Genomic DNA, 27,491 nt, shown 5'->3' with positions numbered 1-27,491 from the left:
CATCAGCGACCCCAGACTGGAAGGCACAGGAAAGGCCAGAATCTTTGGAAACTGCTTTTGGTTCTTCCCCAAAACCCTGAGTGAGGCGGCAAAAGGACAACCTCTGGACCTCTGGCAAGGCAGAGAATAAGCTGATGTCGCTCAACAGGTTTTGAGATTTAGAAAAAAGAATAGTGTAGAGAGCGGCTACAGCATTCAGACAGGATCAAGCCTCAGACTGACTTATGGCAAAGCCGCATACAAGTCCCAGCTTGGAGGGCAAAGCCCTCCCAGCACAATTATAGCCAAAAGGCTATGGTTATAAGCTTGACCTTACAGTCTGACCCTGCAGTCCTAGGTAGCTAAGGAATGTGGGCTGCGGGGGGTGCAGCAAGTGCTGCCTAAACAAAGCTTAATAGAGTTGGGAGAACGGCAACAACAGGAAAGAAGCAGACTTGAAACTCCCAAGAATATTGAAAACATCTTGCCCTTGTTTTGCTTTGTGTGATCTGACTATAAAATAAAGCTTCTGCTTACAGGCGTGTCACTGTTTCCTCATCCAGGCACAGTGATCCACCTGGTCCCAACCGTATTCTCTTGTCTATTTTCTTTAATCCTTCACCGCCCCTCCTCAGGTTCACTCCTGGCCATGCTGGAGGAGGTTCAAATACTAATGAGAAAGGTATAGGCTTAGACCAGCGGTTCTCAACCTGTGGGTTGAGACCCCGTTGGGGGTCGAATGACGCTTTCACAGGGGTCGCCTAAGACCATCGGAAAACACATCTATAATTACATATTGTTTTTGTGATTAATCACTATGCTTTAAATATGTTCAATTCGTAACAATGAAAATACATCCTGCATATCAGATATTTACATTACAATTCATAACAGTAGCAAAATTACAGTTATGAAGTAGAAACGAAAATAATTTTATGGTTGGGGGTCACCACAACATGAGGAACTGTATTAAAGGGTCATGGCATCAGGAAGGTTGAGAACCACTGCTTTAGACACAGGAGGCCTGGCTTCCAGGCCCAGCTCGTCACTGTCAGCCCAGGCAGTTCCCTTAGAACCTCTTCAGGCCCTGATTTCCTTCACCGAACAATGGTTGTGAGCGATGGTTCTGAACTTTTTATAGATTATTAACCTCTTGATATTTGGTAAAGGTCGGTGAACCCTCTCACTAGGAAATAAAAGCAAGTATGCACAAATGTACAAAGCACTACCTACAATTTAAAGAGAGACAAGGTTGCCCTAGCTGGTCTTGCCCAGTGGATAGAGCATTGGCCAGCCACTAAACTTATACTTAAAAATGGTTGGGATGCTAAATATTATGTTACATGTATTTTGCTACAATAAAAAAAAAAAAAAGAAAAGAAAAAGGAAATCAAATCTACCACCCAATACTTAAAAAGGCCTCACAAGCCCTGACCGGTGTGCTCAGTAGTTAGAGCACTGTCCCATGCACCAAAGGGGTGCGGGTTTGGGTTGCGGGTTCAGGTTCAATCCCACCCCAGGTTGGGGCACATATAGGAGGCAATTGACAGATGTTTCCCTCTCACATCCATGTTTCTCTCTCTCCCCTCCTCCTTCCCCTCTCTCTAAAAAAAAAAAAAAAAATCAATAAACATATCCTCAGGTGAAGTTTTAAAAAAAGGCCTCACAAAATAGTGCACACAACCAATCATTATGCCTTTATCGACAGTCACTGCATAATAAGCATCATTTTTATTTGGTAATTACTTGCCCATAAAAGAAGCCAGACGGAAAATGAACAGGCTGCTATGTTCGTAAGCGGACGAGAGCCAAACCATTTCCGTCTGAGCACAAACTACAGGTAAGTAGGCATTCGCTTCAGGCGGTGGTCTCACTAGCAACTAGCGACGTGATAAACGCTCACGAACATCTTAGTAATGAAGGAAAATGGGCGTCTTACCAAGTGCTCCAGGCCATAGTCAGCTTGGGCGACGTTAGTGCTGCTGAAAGTGTTTGTTTCAATGATATCAGCCCCAGCCAGCAGGTAATCCTGCAATGAGACAGGAATATCAGCGCTGAGTTTTAGAATCCCTGTCCCCCAACAACAAGCATGCCTCTTCAACACCATCCCCCCCAAACAGCCTCTGACCAGTTACTAAGCATACGGCACTGTGACACAGATGTAAGACTTGCATAGACAGGCGGGTGGTGTAAATAAACACAAAACTTGGCCCTAGCCGGCGTTGCTCAGTGGATAGAGCCGTGGTTGGCAAACTGTGGCTCGCGAGCCACATGCGGCTCTTTGGCCCCTTGAGTGTGGCTCTTCCACAAAATACCACGTGTGGGCGCGCACGTACGGTGCGATTGAAATTTTGAGGCCCATGCGCAGAAGTCGGTATTTTGTGGAAGAGCCACACTCAAGGGGCCAAAGAGCCGCATGTGGCTCGCGAGCCGCAGTTTGCAGAGCCGCAGTTTGCCGACCACTGGGAAAGAGCATCCGCCTGGGGACTGAAGGGTACCGGGTTCGATTCCAGTCAAGGGCACATGCCCAGGTTGCAGGCTTGATCCCCAGTAGGGGGCATGCAGGAGGCAGCCAATCCATGATTCTCTCTTATCATTGATGTTTCTATCTCTCCCCTCTCCCTTCCTCTCTGAAATCAATAAAAATATATTTTAAGAAAATAAACACAGAGCTTGACCTCAGACAAGTTCACGCACTGTTTTGAGCGCTGCGTCAAGTCTGTGTACTCTCCTCCAGGGCACCCAGGACAGTGTTCTGCCCTGAGTGCATGACACGGGTGAGAGGCATGGCAGGCTGCAAGGACCCCTGCGCACCTGGCGACCCGTTACCTTATGGATTTGATAAATGACGTCGGGCTGCGTTATACTCAGGATGTCGTTGTTGCCTTTCAGCGGCAGGGCGTGATCCTTAAATTCCTGGCCTCGGAAGTCCTCTTCGCTCAGCTTGTGCCGCTGGATCATGGTCCCCATCCCGCCATCCAGGACCATGATCCTCTCCCGCAGGACGGCCTCGATCTCGGCCCGCAGGGGTCTCTTCACGCCCGCTTTAAAGAAAGGGAGCGTGTGACTTTAAAAAATGAAGGGGGCTAGGGTGGGGGGGGGGGGGGGACATGTGTGGAGAGAAGGTGTGGAGTCCTTGATAACCATTCACAATAGGGAGTAGGGAGGGCTCATCAAAGATGTGCGCACAGCTCCGCAGCGGTGCCCCAAACCTTTTCCACTGAGTTATGACCACGCCTAATGCAATGAAAGATGTGCACCCCACACGGTCACGGGGGAAGCACGGGCGGGGCGGACGGGGTGCCGATGGGAAACGGCGGGGTGCGGGCGGGGGAGGACGGGGTGCCTACGGGCAGGTGGACACGGGGTGCCGGCGGGAAACGGCGGGGTGCGGGCGGGGGAGGACGGGGTGCCTACAGGAGAGGACGGAGAGCCGGTGAGAGAGGACCGGGTGCCTACAGGGAGGTGGACCCGGGGTGCCGGTGGGGAAGACCGGGTGCTGGCGGGAAAGGGCGAGGTGCCTACGGGGAGGTGGACATGGGGTGCCGACGGGGGAGGACGGGGTTCCGGACGGAGAGCCAGTGAGAGAGGACGGGGTGCCTACGGGGAGATGGACACGGGGTGCCGGCGGGAAAGGGCGGGGTGCCTACGGGGAGATGGACCCGGGGTGCCGACGGGGTCCCGGCGGGGAGGACGGGGAGACACGTGGGCGCCCTGGCTGCTCCGGAAGCCCACGGGCGCCGCCGTCTCCCGCGGGAATCCTGCGGGGCGTCATGGGTGCAAGCAGCACCGAGACCCGGAACCCACAGCGCGCGTCAGGCAGCCCCGCGCCCGGGCTGGGCCGAGTGTTACCCGCGGGCGCGCGCTCCTGTGGCGCGGGCGACATGCCGCTGGGCCCGCTCCTCCGCCTCGGGCGCGGGACGCAGCAGGGCGGTCTCCAGAGGGGACAGCGGAGAGCGACACCGGCCAGCGCGCGGCGCGCCACGGAGCCGGGGGCCGGGGAGCCGAGGACGTGGCGAGGGGGAGAACGACGTGCGTCACGGAACCGGCCCCTCAGGGTATTTCTGTCGCAGCTGAGCATCCACGCGAAGCTCCCGCCCCGGTGTTGTGATTGGTCTGTGCGAGCTTTTCGCGGCCGCATTGGCTGTCGGTCTCAACCAATCGCCTGAGGCTCGCCCCAGGGTTCTCTGGGAAATGTAGTCCGGTCCTCGCGAAGCTTCCCGCACCTCCGCACTCGGACCCGGAAGTGCAGCCGCGTGGCGGCTTGGAGCGTGGGCTGTGTGGGGAGCGGACACTGGCTCCGCGCTGCTGGCCCCGCAATACTGACCCCGCGCTCCTGACCCCTCACTGCTGGTTCCGCAATGCTGGCCCCCAACTGTGTGCAGCTCAGAACTGGAGCTTGAGTGGAAGGCCAGGCGCTATGCGCCTCCCGCTATAGCCTGGTGCTGGGCGAGATGCGTGTACGGCCACTTATAGACAGAAAGTATTTACTGAGTCCTACTGTGTGTCGGACATGGGAATGCAAAGACAAACTGCCTCCTACCCCGACCCCCACCTGTCTTAGAGCAACTCACGACCTAGTTAAGACTAATAATTGAGCCCACGTACAGTGACAGCGGAGGCAGAGATTGGGGTGATGCACCTGCGCACCAAGGAACCGGGGATTGCCTGCAAACATCAGAAGCTGGAAGAGCCGGGAAGGATTCTCCCCTGTAGATGTCAGAGGGAGAAAGGCCCTGTTGACACCTTGGTTTTGGACTTCCAGTTTCCAAACCTGACAATACATTGTTGTTTGAGGCCACCCATTTTGTGCTACTCGGTTATCGTAGCCCTAGGAAATAATACAAATGCATCTGTAGTGGATGGGAACACTGCAAAAAAAGCCTCTCCTCTCTGTAGGTGATTATTATTTTGGTGATAATCGGCTAACCCACTCCCCACCCTCACCTTCACCCTCACTCAGCTCATCCCACATAAACCCATTGTGTAGAGATAAGACCTTCAGGTAACTCCTGGGTTTTTTGTTGTTAATCCTCACCCGAGGATACTTTTCCCATTGATTTTTAGAGAGCGGAAGGGAGGGGGAGAGACAGAGAAACATTGATGTGAGAGAAACACATTGGTTGGCTGCCTCCTGCATGTGCCTCCACCAGGGCCAGGGATTGAACCTGAAACTGAAGTACATGCCCTTGACCGGAATGGAATCAAACCTGTAACCCTTCAGTCTGCAGGCCGACCCTCTATCCACTGAGCCAAACTGGCCAGGGCCAATTGGATCAACCTTAATTCCTCATCCCAAATTTACCCCTTACCACCCCCCCCCCCCAAACCAGCCAGTTTCTAATTCTTTTTTTTTTTAATTGATTTCAGAGAGGAAGCGAGAGGGAGAGTGATAGAAACATCAATGATGAGAGAGACTCATTGATTGGCTGCCTCCTGCATGCCCCCTACTGAGGATCAAGCCTGCAACCCGGCATGTGCCCTTGACTGGAATCGAACCCAGGACCCTTCAGTCTACAGGCCAATGCTCTATCCACTGAGCTAAACTGGTGAGGGCCAGTTTCTAATTCTTTATGGCTGGCAAATAGTTACCCAAAGGAGAGTTTTTAAATATGATGGCAATTTTAAGTGAGGAAGTTTGTGGTTAACCGAGGAAACGGGCTATTCTTTGAAAAAAAGATAAGCATGGATTCTTTTTCTTTTATAAATTAAGTTTAATGGATAATTCAGCTTCAGAAATAAAAATATCTTCTAAGATGAGAGTATAAACATGTTTATTAAGTGTTTTTCAGAGTTTATCTCCTTTCTTCATTTATTAGCAGATAGTACATCTATCCTCTTGCCTGAATATTGTAAAGCAATGAACATTTTAGGCAGCTGAGCTACCTGTACGCATCCTAAAACACCCCAAGTCCCCCTCATAGCCTCAGAGTCAGAACGACTTCCCAGTGTTTCCTTAATGTTTATGGCTGGAATATAGCACCTGCTGGAAATAAAGAGTCAGAGTTCCTCTACTTATCACCCAAAGTGTTTGGCATGACACACAGGGACTCGGGTATTTCAGGAACCTGCTACCTACCAACTACTTAATAAAATGAAGCAAATGAAATTTTTAAAGGTTAAGGGTTCTACATGGGCCAATGCAGTAAAAGTAGGAAGTTACCGAACAGGTATGAATGGAAAGTATCACATTTTCCAGCTGTTGGTGGCAATCCACCAAAAATCTGAGAAAGCAGACCATGGGCAACAGGCACAGGACTGCTTTTCTAGTAACACTTGCATTGCTGTTGGCAACAGTTTTTTGTTTGTTTATAATCCCTTTCCTGATCATTAAGGACTCAGATGTAAACAGAATTCCTGCCTTCTCTACAAGCTGTCAACAGGATGGAAAAACAGAGGGGGAGTTATAGCATAAGGCAGCCCAAACATTCGAACAGATGAACATTCAAGAGAGCAGAGGATGCTGGGAGCATGGCGTGTCCTCCGTGGCAGGGCCTCGGGTGTGGAGAGAGCCAGACCCAGGGCTCGGCACCAATCACAGTGGTGACCGCACGCTGAGTGCTGGCAAAAAACGTCGAGTCATTCCTACTACACAAAAAGCATCCCCCCAAAATATGTAAAGGTCTGCAATGCAAGCTCTACCTCTACTGCTGCTAAGAATGAGTCCTTCCCTACTAACTCCTCCTGACCAGGTCAGAAAGTCAAGGGCTTAAGGCGCTTACCTACAGTCATCTCTTCCAAACCCGTGCTAACAAGCTCTAGGAAATGCACAGAAACCTGGATTCAATACGTGATCCTAACACATTCGTTTTTCCTAGTGACTACAGCTTTCTCTCTGGCAAGCGGACCGGCTTCTGTGATTCCTGAGGTCTCTACTTTGGATGATAAATAAGGCATTGAAATCCACTAACTGGACTGCGTAGTCCTAAACAACGAAGAGCTGACTATAAACTCTATTTAAAAATTTTTAAGTACTAAAGATATTTTGGGTCGTCTGGTTCCATTCCCTGGAAGTTCCGTTTCACAACATTAAATTCAACTAAAGAAACAATAGTACTTAAAATATCGCTAATCTTTGGATGAGAAGGTAAAACACGAATATCCCAAATATATTCCCCTCACGATAATCACATAAGCCTACTTAAGAATATTTTTAAAGATATCAAACACTTACCCAATTTTTCCTTCCTGGTCTCAAATCTTGGGTATTTGGGAATTTCCCATTTTGTACTTTTCTTCTGTCCCTAGACCCTCCTCATTTCATACTACTCAAGGATTTTGCCTTGTTTGAGCAAAGAAACAAACCAAAAAACCCTGATATTCCATTGCATTTAGCTAACAATTCCGAAATAAAGAAACCTATTGATGAAGCACACTATGTCATAAACCATTACTGAGCCGCAAAGCCTCTCCCTGTCCCTTCCCTTAACCACGCTCGTCAAAGTCTTTCGCTGCTGTGGGCGGGCCAGCGTCGGGGTCACAGGTCGCTCTCCCCGTAGAGGGCGGAGGAGAAGGCCGCGTAGTCCAGGGCGCCAGGCACCGCGCCCGGGCCCTTGTAGGCTGGCATGCGCCCCAGGCAGTACTGCGCCTGGTCCGGGGGCAGCTCGCGCCGCAGCTCCTCCGCCAGGATGTACGGCTGCAAGAGACAGAGGGGTTTGCAAGTCAGTCGGGGAAACCCTGCAACAGGTGTGCTCATGGTGATACACAGTTGGTTCAATTTAAAAAAGGGTCCAGCCCTCGCTGGTTTGGCTCAGTGTCGAGAGCATCGGCCTGTGGACTGAAGGGTCCCAGGTTCAATTCCAGTCAAGGGCACATGCCCAGGTTACGGTCTTGATCCCCAGTAGGGGGCGTGCAGGAGGCAGCCGATCAATGATTCTCTGTCATCATTGATGTTTCTCTCTCTCTCCCCCTCTCCCTTCCTCTCTGAAATCAATACAAATATATATTTTAAAAATAATAATAAAAAAGATCAAAGGCAGGCCGTCTCATGGGCCTGGTGCCTGCAGACCGAGCTTACACCTAAGACCACTCCTGCAGGGCAGTGGGTCTCCCACTGGGAGCATTGCCACCATTATTTCTCAAACTGAGCCACAGCGGGAGGGATAAATACTGTGACCTCAAGGTTATTGGCTGAACCAGTAAAACACACCAAAAAAAAAAAAAAAACCTACAAAGTACACACTCCTGGTTCCTGGCATGAAACTCACTGAGGCCCAAGCACAAATTCCAGGAGCAGAATGTCTGATTTTTCTGTTCTGGGTGAACCACCACTGTTTACCTGCTGCTTTTTTTTTTTTTTTAATGTTTTTATTGATTTGAGAGAGAGAGAGGAAGAGAGAGGGATAGAGAGACAGAAACATCGATGAAGAGGACCACTGATTGGCTGCCTCCTGCACATCCCTTACTGGGCATGTGACCTGGCCGGGAATCGAAGTGGTGACCTCTTGGTTCATGGGTCGACGCTCAACCACGGAGCCACCCCAGCTGGGCTACCTGCTGCTTTCTGAAAACAATGCTGATGTGGTCCAACCTGCACTACTCCCGGACTATTTTCCCTTGCAATGTTGTTTCTGTTCTTATGAGAAAAATGCAGAAGCAGAAGGAATCTGTGCGTGCAGACCTTATCGGACGCCAGGATGCGGAAGGAGGCGATGACCTGCTCCGCGGTGTCGGTGTCGGCTGTCTCTCTGGTCATGAAGTCGATGAAGGACTGGAAGGTGACGGTGCCCTGTCCGTTGGGATCCACCAGGGTCATGATGCGGGCAAACTCGGCTTCACCCTGCGGCGAGGTGGCGAGGACACATTGGCTTCAAGAGCACAGAGCTATGCACAGAGCCAGTCAGTGCGCTCACCTGCTGCCTGCCAGTTCCCTTGGGCAGCAGGGGACACTTAAGTATCCTGCACCCCCTGCAGGCTTTGGAACAAAGGTCATACCACCCAGTGACTGTAACAGCGGCTGTGGCTTTACGCCTGAGGCTCCTGAATTCCTTCCACTCTGGGACCCACACTCCTGCAGCCTGAACATAAGAGACTTCAGGGCGAGAGCTGGCCCTTTTCCAGACGACAACCGAGAGGAGCGGCATGCAGTCTGGAAGGTGGCTCTCCAGGCTTTTCTTTTCAAGGTGAGAGAGGAGTCGGGGCGGCTCACGCTGAGAATCCACATTAGTGGCTCCCAGGGGAGTGAGGGGCCACAGGGAAATGCAAGACTTTCTGAGCTGATTTGCTACTAAACCTTTTTACTTTTTAAAATGTTAGAGGGAAAAGCACTTAAAAATCATCAGGATACGAAAAGCCACTGAAGTGTACACTTTAAACAGGTCAATTGTATAGTGAGTTATATCTCAATAGAGCTGTTACAAATCATCCGGAAAGCTTAATATCTGAACGATGACTGAATACAAATACAGATTCTGGTTCGGTGAAATTGCTTTCATATGGTAGCAGGCAACCTTCGGAAAGATTATCCTGTTCAATGCAAATGGGCTCATCCCCAATGTGCCACCGCCCTTTGGGGCAGTCACCTCCTGTAATACATACCCAAGTTCAGCAAAACATCCCCTTGGGGAAGCCTCCACTTCTGCTTACCAGGTCGTAGCCCATGGAAATCAAGCAGGCTCTGAAATCCTCGTGGTCCATCAGGCCATTCTTCCTCTGCCGACAGATACAAATAGAGAGGCTGGGAATTAGAGGCAAAAGAGCTACTCTACTTGACCAGAGGAATAAAATCCAGGAAGAGAGGGGACACCTGAGCTGCCCAAGGAGACTGTCAAGGTCACCACTGACTTACAGGAAGACCAGAGCCAACCCAGGGATGTTACAAAATGGTTTCTTAACCCCGGGGTGGGGGTGGGGTGGGGGGGCGGGGGGTGACAACAGACAAGAAAGGAAGACCACACACTGAAGAAAGCAATGGAAGGAAGCACCCCGTGCCCCTGAAAATGACCCAGTCAGAAGCTGACTACGGCCACTCACTGATGGCTGAGCAGAGCCCACCACCGCTCTCAGCCTGGGCCAGGGTGGTTTTTATTTTCAAGGCCCAAGAAGAATCGAGGCATGGCCCTGCGTGCGTCAAACGTGGCCTCAGCACAAACCCCGTGAGGGTCCACGCACGGCCACTCACGGTGGAGAGGAGGCCAGGGCAGGACACAGGGCGGCCCAGCCTCCATGGACCGGGTGGCCGCCCAGCCCCTATCTTGTCAGAGATGACCATTAGGTTCAGCCCCGAAGTCCAGAATGGGATGCCTCGCTGCCCGGGGCACCTCCACTTCAATGGTACCCCCTCTCTTAAGGCTCAGAACTTCCAGGTCATTTTAAACCTTTCCTTTTCCCTCCGCCCCCAAATCCCGTCGCTAAATGCCAGATTTTCTTAGAGAGAATTGGTTTTACTCAATACTATTGAAATCAAAATACACTTCACTTTTTAGACGCCTTTACGATGAAAATGCTCACCATTTTGTTGGTGCATTTTCCTTAAAACATCTTTAAGAGTCGATTTTGTTCATTAAAAAAGAAAATTAAGTTTTATATGGCAAAAGAACAGGTTAAATTTCTATCAGGTGCTTCTACCTAAATAGTTTCTGAGGAAAAGGTTTGAAGTCTTTAGAACCACATTTTGTTAAGAACACACATTCACTTATAACAAATCTAGCTTTGCTGCCACGTACAAAGGTGTCCACTGTCACCCGCACCGAACAGCACACAATCCTCGACGTCGTGGCCTGGGCAACGTCAGAGCTTAGCACCCGTCACCACGGTGGCCGTCTGCCTTTGGCATTCACCACCCCTGCCCGTGACCTTCTAGGGCCTGAAGACTTAAGCGAACGGCATGGGCATTCTCTCGAACGTGTCTGACTGTCCCCAGTATTGCCCTGCAAAGAGCTCGAGGGGGAGGTACCCGGTCGAAGTGGTTGAAGGAGGCTCTGAACTCGTTCATCTGCTCCTGGGTGATGCCCTTGGCGTCCCTCGTCAGGATCTGCGTCTCCACCTCGTTGATGGTCCTGGCGATGGTCGTCAGCAGCAGCTCCCACCCCACGCGGATGTGCTGCCGGGAGAGGAGCCGTCAGCTCTGGGGCTTCTGGCGCCTCGACCTGGCCTCCCGGCCTCCTCGTGGGAGAGTCGGCCCAACGCGAGAGAAGCAGGGCTGACTCCCACCTCCCTATGCTGCTTCTCTCCACTCGCCCGCTTTCTGCAAGATTCTGTAGTGGGACATGCTCGAAAGCGAGGGCAGGGTTCTAACAGTGACATTGTAGATAAAATATACAGTGGACAGTCTCTTTGTCACTAGAAATCTCTCTCCATGTCACAAGGAACAGGAGGGCCCCGGATGACACCCACGGGCTCCCAGGGAGCTCAGATTGGTCAGCTGGTGGAATATGCCTGGTCCTCTCTCTGAAGCATGCAATGAGCTCCTGCTGTGCTGCTGCTGTTGCTGACAGTGGCGCAGTGCCTGCTGTGGCTCACAGCCTTTTTTTTTTTAATATATTTTTATTGATCTCAGAAAGGAAGGGAGAGGGAGAGAGAGATAGAAACATCAATGATGAGAGAGAGTCATTTATCAGCCACCTCCTGCACGCCCCTGACTGGGGATCAAACTGTGACCTCCTGGTTTCCAGGTCGATGCTCAACCACTGAGCCACACTGGCCAGGCTGGGTCACAAGCCTTTTCACAAACGAGGAGGAGAGAATTAGAGATCTCCACCTCCCACACTTGCAGGACTCAATAGGAACCAATAAGCCGGCGTGGGTGAAACCCCTGAGTGAGCCGGTCACAGCCAGGGAGGCAGCACGGGTGGGGGCGGGGGCGGGGGCGGGGGGGGGGGGTGTGTGTGGCAGGTACCTCCATGGTGTAGTTGGTGTGCTTGTTGTCGAAGACCAGGGCCTCCTGGATGAGCTGGTGGTCGCCCTCCAGCTTGTCGATGTTGTTCTTGTAGTTGATGATGTTGTGCTCGTACTGCTTCAGCTGGTTCATCTGGTCCTCCAGGGCCCCGGTGATCTGGATGGAGCTCCGGGCAATCTCCTGGGACAAGCACAGTGGGGACCAGGTGAGCAGGTCTGGCCCGCCCCCAACCCGGAATCAGGTGCAGTGTCAGCTCAGAGACTGATCTCCCCCCACCCCCCGTCGGGCAAAGCTCGGAGGCACCGCCCTACCTCCATCTTGTTCTGGATCCAGGGCCCGATGGCGTTGGCCTGGGCAGCGAACTGGCGGCGCAGGCGCTCGTTGGCGTGCTGGCGGGCCAGCTCCTCCTGCAGGGACTGGTCTCGGATGGGCACCAGCTGCTTCACCTGTCGGGGCCCAAGGGCAGCAGGGGTCAGAGGCCAGCTTTGGTCCAATGGGAGCGACCAAGAGATGGGGTGATGGTCCCAAGTGTGGGGGTGGGAGCAGAGGGGGTGAGAGGAAGGGGAGAGGGAGTCCCAACTCTGAGACTAAAGGGAGAGCTCATTCTAGTTGTGACTGCCGCCCATGCCTGCTTAAGACTGGGTGTGTGTGCGTCGGGGACACTAGGCTGAGTGGGTGGGTGGGTGTTAGGGACAGTGGGCTGGGTGGGAACTGTGCTGGATTTTAACCAGGAAAATAAACTTTTCTTAAGAATGAGACAAAAGGCTCAAATAACCCTATTTTCACTCTCACTGGATTGGAGGCAGCAAGTGAGGCGAGTATTTTAGTTCCCCGAAACAGTTTTCTAAGCAATTTTCTGAACTGAAAAGTCACACACCTGTGGGACATGCTCATCCTGTATTCTGAAAATTCTTGAATGGGAAGCCGACGGCACCAAACTTTCAGCTGCGGTTTTAAAATAGTTAAAACTTGTGGTCTTAGTATCAGATTTTCCTTCAGGAAAAATCCTCTCTACTTTCCTTACAAACCTCAGAAGTTGCTGAACAGCATTTAAGAATTTAGCATATTTTGTCGGTGAAATTTGGGGTAAACGATGCAAAATCAGGCAGTCACTCTCACTGCCCCGGGTTGTTATGTCTGCCCTCAACCTCGGCTCCACGCGGGCCCTGGTCCCCCACACACGCCCCGTCGCCCACCTTGTCCCACTTGTTCCGCAGCTCGTCCATGGTCACGGTGCTGTAGGGGTTGCTGGAGCTGATCCGGATGTTGTAGCTCTGAATAACCTTCTCCACTTCGTTCTGGATGGCCATGATGGACTGCCGCTCGCCGTCCGCCTCGGGCAGCGTGGCCTTGAACTGCTCGTGGGCCGTGATCAGACTCTGACCAGAGACACAAGTGGGAAAACTGATCTTAGGTCATGCGAAGGTCACAGTGTTCCGTGTTCCCGTCTGCACACGCATGAATTTCTTTCTTTTTCTTTCTTCCTTCCTCCCTTCCTTCCTTTCTTCCTTCCTTTTTTTTTGTTTTGTTCATCCTCACATGAGGATATTTTTGATTGATTTTTAGACAGCGTGGAAGGGAGGGGGAGAGACAGACAGAAAGAAACACTGATGTGAGAGAGACACTTCAATTGGTTGCTTCCTGCACCCACCCCAACTGTGACCGGGGATCGAGCCGGCAACCAAGGTGCGTGCCCTTGACTGCAATCAAACCCGGGTCCCTTCAGTCTGCGGGCTGATGCTCTATCCACTGAGCCAAACCGGCCAGGGCCATGAATGCCTTTCTCCCTGCAGGGATCTCTGGAGGAAAACAAATCTGAATGCTTCAGAAAAGCTATTTTGTGCACAAAAGTCAAGTTCTTTGAAATGGAAAAATATATATATATCATGGTGACTATTTAATCAATGGCTAGAAATCCAAAGTCTTCAAAAACAATGTTCCCTTTTTTAAGAAAAATCATTTTTGCTTCCATTATTCCCACCCCCAGCTTCTGTGTAGGTGTCTCTCTCTCCACCGAGGGCAGAGCTTAACTTCGCTGCCCTTTCTGAGGACCGGTGTGTGCCTCTGACGTCCCACGAAAGGAGCCAGCCCTGCTGCCTTCACACCTGCAGACCCCCAGGAAGCACACCCCTCACTCCCCAAGGAGAAAAGGCACAGACGAGAACTCTTTCCCTTCAGGCGCCATCAGACCTCCTCCATCCCACAGCAGCCTCCTTGGACAAAGCTACCTGCTGCCGCGCGAGGACGGACGGGTCCCTACCTGGATCTCCTCGATGCTGTGGACGATGAACATGTCCTGCAGGTCCTCCATGGCGCCCTCCATCCAGTTGTTGAATGGAGCAGCTCTCTTGGCAAACTCCAGGTGCAGCTGGTCGATGGTCTCCAGCAACTTCTCGGTTCTCTGGACAGAAAGAAGCAGGCGCAATCACAGATTTGATAATAATAATAAAAAAAACTGCCTGAAAATGTGCATATGCATTCCAGAGCCACACATGATTCCCTGACATTCTGGGAATCACAGCGTTCTCGTCGTTAGCGTGTCGACACACAAGATTAACCACCGTTCACATCATCAGGCCGAGCCCGGCAGCTCTCTGCAGTGTCTTCTCAGTCAAAGAAGGGTTTGATGACATCCAAAGCAGCCTGGTTTGGCCCTAGCTGGTTTGGTTCAGTAGATAGAACCTCGGCCTGTGTTCTGAAGTGTCCCAGGTTTGATTCCCGATCAGAGCACATGCCCGGGTTGCAGGCTCGATCCCCAGTAGGCAGCCATGCAGGAGGCAGCCAATCAGTGATTCTCTTCAATCATTGATGTTTTTCTCTCCCACCCACCCCCGTCTCCCTTGCTCTCTGAAATCAATAAAGATATATTTAAAAACAAAAACAACAACAATAAAGGAGCCTGGTTTGAAAGTACTTAAGAAATCCACGACATGTCACCTTTTAGAAAACAGATGCCCTGCTTGGTAAGTCAGAAGTGATTCCCTAACCATGTTACATAACTAAACATTCAGGGCAGCGTCCCCATTTCAGTCCACAGTCATAGAGAGGATGACTTTCCCGAAAGTCCCCACCTCATGGAGCAAGGAGGACTACAGGTTATTTTATAATTTTTTATATTTTAAATATATTTGTATTGATTTCAGAGAGGAAGAGAGAGAGAGAGAAACATCAATGATGAGAGAGAATCATGGATCGGCTGCCTCCTGCACGCCCCAACTGGAAATCAAACCATGACCTCCTGGTTCATAGGTCAACGCTCAACCACTGAGCCACACCAGCTGGACAACCTGATTTTTTTAAAAAAAAATATAGTACAAAACTCCCAACTTCTCATTTCCCTCTTTCTCCTACTTTTCCTATTCTCTTTGGGGGCTCCTTGCACCGGACAATCTGCCTTGTTTTATACACATAGTAACACAGAAAAGCAAGAAATCAGTGACAGGGACGTAGGGGAAGAGTCTGGGTTCCACATCCCCGGGCGGCGTAGAGACCTCACCTCCAGGGCCTCTCTCCGCTTCTGCGTAAGCGTCCCCAGCCTGTCCCACTGGTCACAGATCTTCTGGCACCTATCATTGACGTTCACCGCGTCGTGGTAGTCCAGCTCGCTGTTCGAAGTGAAGACAGAGATTAGCGGTCCTAGAAGATGGCAGAAAAAATGAGCAGAGTCCAAATAAACAGATCATATATATTCTAGAGGACCGGTGCATGAAATTCGTGCATGGGTAGGGTCTCTCGTCATAGCGAGCGACCCAACTCCCGGTCTCCCAGTCGAACTCCCAAGGGAACAAGTTGCATATTAGCCTTTTATTACGTAAAGGAGGATTTTTAAAAGATCTGGTAGAATTGGCAGATATTTCAGGGTTTTGTTCATCGTCACAGGATGATCCCACCCCAGATTCCTCCAGCTTCGCTCTCCCTAAACTCCAGACAAGAAAGAAGGCCGGGCCGGACTCCTCCCTGGGAAGGCTCCGGGGAGCCCTTCCCCGTCCCCACACCCACGGGGGTGGGTGTCCACGGCTGCACGTACTTGAGCTCCTGCGCGATGGCGGCGATCTGCTCCACGCGGTCCTGGTGGGCCGCCAGGTCGCTCTCGAAGGCCTCGTGCTTCCGCAGCAGGGCCCGCACCTCGGTCAGCGTCGCCGACTCATAATCCTTCTGCAGCAAGATCTGCTCTTTGCCTGAAAAGGTTGGCACAAGAGTGAGAACAGGCCTATGTCACCGGCAGCTTCTTGGTGCCTGCAAAGTTAGGGAATGAGCAGAGATGGTGGAATCAAGCAGAAAAAGGAGGGGAGGACTGGAGGCGACCAGGCCCTGCGTAGGCAAGTGTGGGAGGAATGTATTTCAAGTGCCATTTTGTGAAAGAAAAAAAAAATACATTATCTGCTCCATTAGGAAGTAAGAGGCTTAGTGCAAGAGAGCAGAGCGGAGAGAGGCCAGGATGCCCCTGCAGGTCGCGCGCTCGGGGTGGAGTTAGCAGCTGCCCCTGAGCCTCGGTCCAGGCCCAGCCAGGCCGCTCACCGTAGGCCCAGGTCTCGTGGGTGGAAGCCTTCTGCCTGAACTTCTCGGCCAGGTGCTCCACACGCTCCAGCCTCCGGATCTCGTTCAGCAGCCACTCCTCGTAGCCTTTCTCCGCCTGCTCCAGCCGCTGCCAGGCCCCGGCGATGTCCTGGGGAGGGGGGGAGGGGGAGGACAGGGCAGGCCCGGCGGTTACACCCCGGCCTCCTGGACACCCCTGTGAGCCCCTCCACTTCCCTCACCCCCAACCCCCAATAAGCATTCCAGTGTGTTAGCTTCCGAATGTGTCATTATTGCCCAGGCCTTTTAAAACGAGTGCAGTTGTTCTCATGAGCGAGCAAATGCCTGGTGCTTCTCCAGATGTGGACAGAGGCCAGGGGGCTTTATTTTCTGGCCAGAAGACGAGGACACCTCAACATGACTCAATTCGCAGCCACTTTGACTCAGTGACTGGGCTCCACCAACCCTCTGACCACCCACTGTTTCCTGACATCACACAAGTGTCGGGCGTGAGCCACAGACTTTCTATAAGAGGAGAAACACCCATAAAGTCCCCATCCCCGTGCAGCCTTCCTGATGGGCAAGAGAAAGACAATGAATAATTAAACCAGTGTGGGCGTGCAGGAGGCAGCCAATCCATGATTCTCTCTCGTCTTTGATGTTTCTCTCTCTCTCTCCCTCCCCTCTTCCTTCCTCTCTAAAATCAATAAATATCCTATATGATAAAAGCCTAATATGCAAATTGATGGGACGGCTGAACGACCAGCGGAACGACAGGTCGCTATGATGCACACTGACCACCAGGGGGCAGACGCTCAACGCAGGAGCTGCCCCGAGCCTGCAGGCCCCAGGCCAGCCAAGGTGACTGCCACTCCGGTCACCCTGCAGATCAGCCCTGATCGCTGGCCAGGCCTAGGGACCCTACCCATGCATGATTTCCATGCACTGGGCCTCTAGTACATATATATGTATTCTTTTAAAAAAAGAAAGACGTTATGTTCATTAACTGAGACGACGGGAGGAGGCCCGGCACTCACTGACACCATCTTGCCCTCGGAGGGCATGAAGGCCGGCCGGTTGCTGATGCGCAGCTTGGTCTGCAGGGTGTTGAAGTTGATCTCCAGCTGGCATTTCTCCTGCACCTTCGGGGGCTTGTGCTTCCGGCGGTAATCCCGGAAGTCCTCCAGCTTCTTCTGCATGGCCTGCATGGTCTTCTCGGGGGCCCGGTTCTCCAGCCAGGGGATGGTGCGGCGGATCCACTCCAAGAGCTGTTCCCAAAACACAGGCACACGGCTACAAACACCGGCAAAACAACCCGCTTAAAGTGACCTGACAACATGAAGACCTGGCGGGGGAGAACGGGGAGTAGGGGCTGGGAGGAGGGGGTTATAGGGGAGTGAAATGGGAGATATCTGTAATACTATCAACAATAAAAAATATTTTTTTAAAAAAGGGGGTGGATGAACGTAATATTCCTATAACAACAGAATTGTAAGGCCCGACTGACAGGAGAGGCCAGGCACCTCTGGGCACGGATGGACACGTCAGCACCGCCCCCCCCTACCCCGTCCAGGCGGCCACCAGCGGTCACCCCGACCACCACACACCAGTGAGAACTCAGAGTCAGCACGAGTCATGTTTCACAAATGTGTGACACGCACAGGAAACTCGGGGACCAGACACTAGCAGACAAACGCTGGATGGAGCTTTCAAATGAAATAAAAACAAAAACAAAAAATCATCCGACATGGTGAAATGCAGTGTGAAAATGTGGCGAAGAAAAGTGGGTTTAATGTAAGCTCCAATCTAATGAATTCGGTTGCTGAACAAACGTATTGTACATCTGGGATGGACTCAGTGCCGAAGCCTCCTTTAACCTGATATCGAGCTTCCGGGGAAATCCACACGGCACAAGTGAACATGGGAGTGAACGCCAGAGGACCGAGTCCATTGTATCGAATCACCACCAGAGTCTTAGAAATGGGCTGCTCAGAAGCCACTGAGAAATGGCAGCAAATGCCCGGCCGGCGTGGCTCAGCGGTTGAGCGTCGACCTATGAACCAGGAGGTCACAGTTCGATCCCCGGTCAGGGAGCATGCCCAGGGCTGTGAGCTCTATACCAAGTACGGGGCGTGCAGGAGGCAGTTGACCAATGACTCCCTCTCATCACTGATGTCTCTCTCTCGCTCTCCCTCTCCCTTCCTCTCTGAAATCAATAAAAATATATTTAAAAAGTAAATAAATAAGCACGCCGCCGCCTCTGAGCTCCGGGCGGGCTGCCAAGCCCATCAGGGCTACCTTGGTGCCAATCATTGCGTTGCTTCAGATGAACCACCCCTGCCTGAGTTCAACTGTGTCTCCCTACGTTTATTCTGTCTGAGATGAAAAAATGCAAAGAGAACAACATGGACCACCCGTGTTCCCCCTCTGGCCTCACCCGCTGGGTGGGTACGGACAGGGCGGTGGGTCACCGTTTCCTTTACCTCACTCGCTAGCCTCTCATATTCTTCCATCAGCCTCTCATTCTCTTGATTCACAGCAAGAACCTTACATATCCTGTTAGCTGCTGTCTCGGCCTGTAAAACACAATAGGTAAACGGGACAGCTCTGTCGACAGGACGTGCACACGCAGGACGGAGCGTGAGAGGGACGGAGGGGGAGGGGGAGGGGGAAGGAGGGAGGAGGGGGAAGGGGGAGGGGGCGTGTGGTACACGGCACGCAGATTCCAGGTTAGGGGGGAGCCAGACGGAGGGTTAGGGCTGCTCGATGGTATGCATCGTTTCACACCTTTTTGACAGTTTTCACACAGACTTATAGTACAGGGCAGGCTGAATATACTGTAGGGAACAATGGGGAGATACCATTAGTATAAACACACGCTTTGTAACACATCAACCAAGTTAGTAACAGAAATACACGGGTGGAGGAAACCTATATCCGAGGTCCCTGAATGTCTGTCTGAGCTCACTCCTTATGTACTGACCTTGGGACTATGGGGGTGAGAATCCCTAAATAACATTAGCCTTTGGGCCTGGCCAGTGTGGCTCAGTGGTTGAGCATCGACCTATGCACCAGGAGGTCACGGTTCAATTCCCTGTCAGGGCTCATGCCTGAGTTGCGGGCTCGATCCCCAGTGTGGGGCGTGCAGGAGGCAGCCAATCAATGATTCTCTCTCATCATTGATGTTTCTACTCTCTCTCCCTCTCCCTTCCTCTCTAAAATCAATTAAAATATATATATATACATATATATATATATATATATATATTTTTTTTTTTTTTTTTTAAAAAGAAGAGTATTGTGCCGTCTGGGCCTCCAGACCACAGCCTGTCCCAAAGCCTCGCCTCTAGACCCCTAATACAAGCTGGTCTCCGGTAACCCTCACGTGCTGGTAATGGTCCTAGAGACACGGCAGCAACACAGGCTTTGTCCATCCCTGTCTATCAGGGCTCTCCACGTCCAGATGCCATAGGTGAAGGGGCCGGACACAGAAACAGGTCAACATGGAGAAAAGGGACGTTGACCACACTGTCCATCCCTTGGGATTTTTGTCTCAAGGAATGTGAGGGGTGGTTTTTTTTGAGCTTCTATGACAATCATCCTTGGCCCATTTCAGCTAAAACGGGATCCGTCTTGACAAATGTTAGGACACAGCCCTGAGCAGCGAGGGCCGTTTCGAGCCGTTTCTAGGAACCGGGGCCCGGGGAGGCATGCGGGCTCCTGGCTGTGTGTCCTGTTTACAGCTCAGTGTCCACGGTGCCTGCTTTTTCTAAAGCACAAACGTTTCCCACAATTTAGTAATGACATCAAAGTGGTGTCTTAGAAGGAAAGAGAGACAAAACACTTCAGGAATGGCCTAAAGTTAAAGCTGTTAACAAAAAACAAAAAAAAGGCATTCACAGTTTGGAATTAGGGCATCACAAGCACTTGGAAAGAGGCCCAGGTAGATGTGAAGTGTGCGCACACACACACGCACAGACACGCATGCGGAGGGCAGCGCGGCCCCGTGGACGCGTGCTGGTACCTGCTCCGCGCCCGCGAAAGCATGGTAGAAACAGGACACGTACGTCATGATGGCCCTTTCGTCCGGTTTGGGGGTGTTGACAATGTCTGAGGAAGGGAAAAACAGCACAGAAAACACACACACACACACACACACGCACGCACGCACGCACGCGCACACACACACAGAGCAGAAGCCAGGGTGAACGAGAGAAGGACGAGTGGTTCATACCCACAGGTTCCCTGGCTCCGGGTCCGCACCCTGAGCCTCGGATGGGACGGCACCGAGATGGTGCAGGAGCGGAATGATTTGAACCTTCGTTTCCTAAGTGATCAAACTGAGGCTTTTCCCTCCCTCACCTTCAATGGGCTTTTAAAAGTGCAGACAAGGCAGACTGGCCAGCGTGGCTCAGTGGCTGAGCATCCACCTATGAACCAGGAGGTCACGGTTCGATTCCCGGTCAGGGCACATGCCCGGGTTGCGGGCTCCATCCCCAGTGTGGAGCGTGCAGGAGGCAGCCGATCCATGATTCTCTCTCATCATTGAATGTTTCTATCTCTCTCCCTCTCCCTTCCTCTCTGCAATCAATAAAGATATATTTTTTTAAAAAATAAAAGTGCTACAAGGCATTAATGTGGGAGCCGTGTGCTGTGATCAGAATCAGAGTGAGTGGCCGCTCACTGCCACAACCTTTTGACCAGGTCAGGCCCTCCGCCACCTCTGCTCGGAGGGACGTGGGTCCCTCTGTGATATGCTGGGAGCGGCAGCAGAGTCCCTGCCCATCTCTGCAACCCCACCCACCCCCTCCGCACCCCTACAACTGCCCCCACTCTGCTCTGTGACCGGCCTGCTGCTGCGACGATGAAATTCACCGGACAAGCGTGTCTTGTGATGCCTCCACACGTACTTACCAGGCCAGTTACAGAAATCCCCCAGGGCCACGACACATCAGAAGAGAAGGGTGTACGTGGCTTGCACACCCACGGCTCTTGCCAGCATTTCTATTAGCTGCTGAATTAACCATCAGGAAGAGAGGAAACGGAACCGCGGCAACGCCAGATTTGCTGACTCGCTTTTCAACTTTATTTTTTTTTTTTTTAAATATATTTTATTGATTTTTTACAGAGAGGAAGAGAGAAGGATAGAGAGTTAGAAACATCAATGAGAGAGAAACATCGACCAGCTGCTTCCTGCACATCTCCTACTGGGGGTGTGCCCGCAACCAACGTACATGCCCTTGACCGGAATCGAACCCGGGACCTTTCAGTCCGCAGGCCGACGCTCTATCCACTGAGCCAAACCGGTTTCGGCCGCTTTTCAACTTTAAACTGAGCTCAGCCCAGCCGGCGTGAGCCAGGAGGTCTCGGTTCGATTCCCGGTCAGGGCACATGCCCGGGTTGTGGGCTCCATCCCCAGTGTGGGGCGTGCAGGAGGCAGACAATCAATGACTCTCTCTCTCAACACTGATGTTTCTCTCTCTCCCTCTCCCTCTCCTTTCCTCTCTGAAATCAATAAAAACATATTTTTTTTTAAAAAAAAAAAGAAAGAAACTGAGATCAGTCACTGGACAGAATGAAGTTAAAAAGACACCAGGTGATTCCCCAACATGAAACTCGTCCAGCCTAGTCACAGGGTTTGCAGAGGGCACTGACAGAGAGGACGAGGGGTTGTGTCACGGGATGGAATCTTCTGGAAAACAACCACGAGCGACGGCATGCTGGTGCACAGACAGAAAGCAGGTTTCAAAGAAAACTGCACTGGAAAAAAAGACACACAACTGCCGCCTCGGGGCCGGATGGGCCTCCTTACTCGGAGGAGAGGGGAGAGAAGAGAAAAACGATGGAAAGAGATGGAGACACAGAAGGTGAGGGGTGGGCGGCGACCGGCTTTCCGTCCTCACCTTCTGGGCACCAGCGAAAGCATGATAGTAACAGGAGACATAAGTCATTAGGGCGCGCTCGTCGGGCCGGGCCGTGTCTACCACATCTGCGTGGAGAAAACAAGGTTAACTGCCCGCCGTGCCCCGCCGCGGGCTCCCCCGAGTGCCTCTGGGGGCCGGAGCCGGGGACCTTCCCTGCACCCCACGCGCTCACGTCGTGGACACTTGGGCTCAAATCAAAGACGTCGCCCCTGTACAGGCACTGCCCCGTGCACGGCTGGGAAGCGCCAATGGAAACGAAGGGATGGCCGAAGGGATGGCCGAAGGGAAGGGCACCCGGCTCAGAGTCGGTCACGTCCACGGCCTGACTCGGACCTGATTCCACAGGGTGCACATGGCGACGGCCCCGGAGACTCCCATCGCTGTGCGCGGGGCGGCTGGGTCAGAGACCCTTCTGCGGTCCATGCAGAACAGGTGCGGCCGCACACCTAGAGCGGGGACCAAACTCGAGAGGTTGTGGAGGAAACCAGGGAAGCAAGGTTCATGTCCTTTTAAAAGCACGAAGACAGCCCGGCCGGCGTGGCTCAGTGGTTGAGCATCCACCTATGAGCCAGGAGGTCACGGTTCAATTCCTAGTCAGGGCACATGCCCGGGTTGCGGGCTCGATCCCCAGTGTGGGGCGTGCAGAAGGCAGCCGGTCCATGATTCTCTTATCATTGACCTCTCTCTTTCTCTTTCTCTCTCTCTCTCTCTCTCTCTCTCTCTCTCTCTCTCTCTCTCTCTTTTCTCTCTCTCCCTTCCTCTCTGAAATCAATAAAAGTACATTTAAAAAAATAAAATAAGCATCAAGACAATAGGATGAGGCATTTCTGCAGCTTTTATCGCAGATGACAGTTCCAATGAGCCCCCAGAAAATTCCCACGTCGGGTGCAGAGACCAACACACAACAGGAGGTCTGGTCAACGGCAGCCGGCGGGATGAGTGAGCTGGGAGGGGACCAGGGCACAAGAGAACAATACGAGTGGCCAGAATAACAGAAGTTAAGTCCGAGGGTCGGCGGCCAAGACATGAAGGCTCACATGGGGGCTTGGCTGGGCGGGTGGGTTCATCATAGCGTCGCCACATGCCTGTCAGTCAGAAGATTCTCATGAGAAGTTACTCTACCAAGAAAATAATATCGCTTTGGAGAATTTCCCTGAACCATTCAAAAAGATGAAGGGAAGTAATGGGAGACGGGGGTGTACCACAGGGAGGAGGCGATGAATAGCGTGCTAGCATCCCATTGGCTGCAAAGGATGCACCGAATGGCGATGTGTCCTGAGGGCTCAGAGACCAAGGAGAAACTCAAGAACAAGAAGGCGGACAGCAGGCCGGATGACAGTGAGTGAGCCTGGCTGCCCTTGACCGTAGACAGTAGGGAGGAGCGGACGGGAAGATGAATGTACTAAATGGCAACAGTTTTCTCCTCCTTTTTGTATCTTAGCTATTTTTTAAAAAATATATTTGTATTGATTTCAGAGAGGAAGGAAGAGGGAGAGAGAGACAGAAACATCAACGATGAGAGAGAATCATTGATCGGTTGCCTCCCGCCCTCCCCCTCCCGAAGATTGAGCCGACAACCTGGGCATGTGCCCTTGACGGGGAATCAACCCCTGGACCCTTTGGTCCATGGGACGACGCTCTATCCACTGAACTACACCAGCCGGGCAGTATCATAGCTATTAATTCAAGTGAGTAAATGCGGGGTAGTCGTTACTGTATGGACAGGTCAAGGAGAGGCCACACAAATGCAAACTTAGAGAGGAGAGAGGGAGAAAAAAGGGAAAAGAACCTTTCTCTGCTGCTTTATTGACTTTCTCCCTCGAAAGAGTTTGGAGAAACCATACGTAGAATTAACACCTGTAATACAGGTGTTTGATAGATAAACAGTTAAATTAATAAATAGGTAAAACTAGAATCCTAACGGAAAGATCGATGTTTTGGCCCCTCAAAAGATATGTGAAGTCCTACCCCCGGTCCTTGGAAATGTGACCTTATTTGAAAGCAGGGTCTTTGCAGGTGTTCCATTAAGATGAGGTCCTTACAACAGGGCTGGGGAACATCCGGCCCGCGGGCCATATAAGGCCCGAGAAATCCTTTGGTCTGGCCCTGCCAAGGCATGAGGGCGGAGTTAATGCAATGTTTGGCTAAATACCGCAGGCTCATTTTTGAGTGGATAATTTTGTATGGCCCCCGAATGATGTTATAACTATCCAAATGGCCCTTGGCAGGGAAAGGTTCCCCACCCCTGCCTTATAAAAAGGAAAGAGACAGACACAGAGGGAAGACGGCCACAGAGGGACGGAGACTGTGGCGATGCCACCCCAGCCGGGGGAGGCCTGGGCCTCCCGAGGCTGCGAGGAGCCAGGAGGGTCCTCTGGGGGGGGGCGTGGCCCTGCCAACACCTCGGCTTTGACTAGAGCCTACAGAACCGTCAGAGAGACAGTTCTGTTGTGTTAAGCCACCCGGTGTCTGGGAATTTGCTACAGCAGCCGTAACGCAATCACCAAAAAGGAGGAGAAACAGAAGATTGACTATAATCAAGTCCTTTGCTTTTCCCAAAAATGCAATTAGTGGAAGCAATGGGCCACCAGAGGATAATATTGAGAACAAACATGGTAACCCGGGTTCCTTGAGTTGGGGAACCTTAACCCTAACCCCACCTTTCACATCTCATCACCCGCCTCGGTAGCCAGGGTCTCGCTCGCAGTAAGTGCTCGGTCAGTGTCTGCCCAGCGATGCGGGAGTCATGAGTAAGTGGACGAATGAATGAGCGTCCTCCACCTCTGTGCTTGACACGCGTGCCCTGGGTACGACGCGCGGGTTCATCGCACAGCAAGGGCGCAAAAGGCATCTGAAACCGTCCCCCGCGGGAGGGACGCTGAACGGCAAAGTACTTCGCTCCTTCCGACCTAGCGAAGCAACATTGAACTTGAACTAATTACAATCTCCTTGTCTGATTCAATGCCTTCTAGTTGGAGGAAGGGCTTTTTCCTCTGGGCATCTTAAGCACCTCACAGGAAGATTTCTTAACTGCAGTTGTCTCTACGGGGTAAGAAAATCTATGTTGTTAAAAAACTAAAACAGGACGTTTTTCTTTGAAAATCGCAAATCGAAGCATCCTCTTTGACCAGCTCCTCTCTCCAGTTTTGCTGGCTTTTCTTGTGTGTACGTGCAGGATTTTTAAAAATAACTTACGAACAAGCTACTACTTGTTCCTCTAATACTCACTGAGGAGCCCTAATGCTCCAGATGAAACCTGGCGGTAAAGCTTTACAAATCCCCGGGCGTGGCCACCGCACACGCAGCCCCCAGATGGCATCCGCCCGCCCCGGCAGGTGGCACGGCGTCTCACCTTCGGCGTCCAGCATTTTGGGAATGTCCAGATGCTTCTCCGCAATCTCCATGGCCAGGTTGATGTTTCCCACCGGGTCGTCCTGCAGGGAAAACGGCACAGGCACACGTTTAACGATGTGCTTTTGAACATTTAGAAAAATGATTCAAAAAAACCCACACAATCCATGCCCAGTGCAATTCATAACACGGAGGCTCTGCGGGCGGGAGGGCGTGGCCAGGCATTTCCTCTGGGCAGGGCCTGGAAGGTGTCTGTGGAGAATTAGCCCGACACCCTTGTCTTAAATGTACAAAAGCACAGGCTGAGGAGCAGGAAGCCAGCTCTCAGGTGAGCACCTGTCAGGGACGAATGAAACTCCGTCTGCCTGTCTGTCTAGTGCAATCCCCTCATTTTGCAAATAAAGAAAGATTAATTGGAACACTTAGATACTGTCTGTATGTCTGAAACATTTTAAAAGCTCGGGGATAAAATATAAGCTTTGAAAAGCTGAGCAACTCTGGTCCATCCATTCCCTTAGGCGACCCTCTATCACAGTGCTGTGGTCCCCTCTCAGGAGGGCGGTGAGCAGGTGACAGCTAGCATGGGCGTGCCAACCCGGACACCAACAGCCGTGCACGCCACACAGGTGAGGGCAGCATGCAGAGGGGCGGGCTCCCCCAAACACAGCAACAGGGTATGAGGGGCCAGCTAAGTGCACCAGCCACCGGGAAGTGGCCCTGCTGGGCATGGTGGGGGGGGGGGGGGGGGAGACTGCCCGTCCTAAACCCTAAACCTCACGCAGAGCAACTGTCCCCCAAGGGGGACAGGCCTGGTTTCTCCCCTCCAGCACAGGTCACATTTTTTAACCTCTTTGAAAGGAAGGGTTCAAGGTCCGTGTGAAACGTAAGCCCGCAGAAGCTTAAGCTTAAAGGGAGAGGGAACATTTCCTGAGTTTGGCTTTCCGAAGAGAGCAAACCCGAAATCAAATCCTCCAACTCCGTTTCTGAGGCGGCAACTACTATCTGCACCCACAGGGAGATGGTTACGAAACGCCCCTCGTGTGGGAGACAGGTTAATCCGTGCTCAGGCGCTAGGCCTTCCGCAAAGGCCAAGGGCCTCGAGAAGGCGGCGGGGAGAGTTTGACCCTCCCCACAAATGCACGCTTCCCTCCTCATGTCTACCATCTAGGGATGTGAACTCTCTAACACACAGACCTGCAGCCTCCTAGTAAGTCAAGCCCAAGCAACAAATACTTGATTTGGGCAAAGAGGGCGGCTGGCATTGGGTCTTGTCCTGCCCTCGTGGTGACAAGGAGCACTTCCCGCAGCCCAGCTGTGTTCACGGGAGCCAGTCCCCTCCACCCCGGCCTGTGTGGGGCTGCGGGCTGCATGTGTGGGAGGTGGGGGGGCTCAGGGCTGCATGTGTGGGAGGTGGGGGGGGGGCCCTCAGGGCTGCATGTGTGGGAGGTGGGGGGGGCTGCGGGCTGCATGTGTGGGAGGTGGGGGGGGGGCTCAGGGCTGCATGTGTGGGAGGTGGGGGGGCTGCGGGCTGCATGTGTGGGAGGTGGGGGGGCCTCAGGGCTGCATGTGTGGGAGGTGGGGGGGGGCCTCAGGGCTGCATGTGTGGGAGGTGGGGGGGGCTCAGGGCTGCATGTGTGGGAGGTGGGGGGCTCGGAGGTGGACCACATGCTGGGGCGGGGGTGGACTGGGGGGCCGACCTTGTTCAGCTTGGAGTAGTCAATGAGGTCGGGCCGGTGCCGGTGGATGAGCGCGCAGAGTCCCAGGCCATCCTTCCAGCTGCGCAGCGTGGAGAAGAGGAGGACACGGGTCAAGGTGAGCAGAGAAGGCAGCAGGGTCTGCACGGCCGGACCTTCAGGCCGAGGGGCCCTCATGCTTCATGTCCGACT

At 52.4% G+C, this 27,491-nt stretch overlaps 2 protein-coding genes across 5 annotated transcripts in view; both read right to left on the bottom strand.

The window, feature by feature from the left end:
- MTR (5-methyltetrahydrofolate-homocysteine methyltransferase) overlaps positions 1-4,060 on the bottom strand; it is a 41,478-nt gene extending 37,418 nt beyond the window's left edge. The window contains exons 1-3 of one of the 2 annotated variants that reach the window (XM_070401037.1): positions 3,832-4,060; positions 2,809-3,023; positions 1,919-2,008 (exon numbers count right to left, since the gene is read on the bottom strand). In XM_070401037.1, the coding sequence (XP_070257138.1) occupies positions 1,919-2,008; positions 2,809-3,023; positions 3,832-4,060 (534 nt within the window). The remainder of the gene's footprint in view (positions 1-1,918; positions 2,009-2,808; positions 3,024-3,831) is intronic. The other variant, XM_070401038.1, reaches the window with a different exon arrangement.
- A 1,676-nt stretch (positions 4,061-5,736) lies between these two features.
- The window catches only part of ACTN2 (actinin alpha 2), a 43,906-nt gene continuing 22,151 nt past the window's right edge, over positions 5,737-27,491 (bottom strand). The window contains exons 6-21 of one of the 3 annotated variants that reach the window (XM_070401374.1): positions 27,303-27,381; positions 25,607-25,688; positions 20,355-20,440; positions 18,814-18,906; positions 17,368-17,598; positions 16,334-16,481; positions 15,843-15,993; positions 15,312-15,420; positions 14,076-14,216; positions 13,012-13,194; positions 12,127-12,261; positions 11,816-11,995; positions 10,874-11,020; positions 9,565-9,630; positions 8,600-8,758; positions 5,737-7,615 (exon numbers count right to left, since the gene is read on the bottom strand). In XM_070401374.1, coding sequence (XP_070257475.1) covers positions 7,457-7,615; positions 8,600-8,758; positions 9,565-9,630; positions 10,874-11,020; positions 11,816-11,995; positions 12,127-12,261; positions 13,012-13,194; positions 14,076-14,216; positions 15,312-15,420; positions 15,843-15,993; positions 16,334-16,481; positions 17,368-17,598; positions 18,814-18,906; positions 20,355-20,440; positions 25,607-25,688; positions 27,303-27,381 — 2,149 coding nt within the window. In that variant the 3' untranslated portion in view covers positions 5,737-7,456. Of the gene's footprint in view, positions 7,616-8,599; positions 8,759-9,564; positions 9,631-10,873; positions 11,021-11,815; positions 11,996-12,126; positions 12,262-13,011; positions 13,195-14,075; positions 14,217-15,311; positions 15,421-15,842; positions 15,994-16,333; positions 16,482-17,367; positions 17,599-18,813; positions 18,907-19,117; positions 20,204-20,354; positions 20,441-22,233; positions 22,320-25,606; positions 25,689-27,302; positions 27,382-27,491 lie in introns of those variants that run through there. The other 2 variants (XM_070401376.1, XM_070401375.1) reach the window with 2 other exon arrangements.

Source organism: Myotis yumanensis, unplaced genomic scaffold (genome assembly GCF_028538775.1).
Source record: "Myotis yumanensis isolate MYYU_CA2020_CCGP unplaced genomic scaffold, mMyoYum1.0.hap1 SCAF_22, whole genome shotgun sequence".
Taxonomy (NCBI): domain Eukaryota; kingdom Metazoa; phylum Chordata; class Mammalia; order Chiroptera; family Vespertilionidae; genus Myotis; species Myotis yumanensis.
The sequence above is the reverse complement of the archived record's forward strand: the minus strand, read 5'-3'. Positions and strand labels throughout refer to the sequence as shown.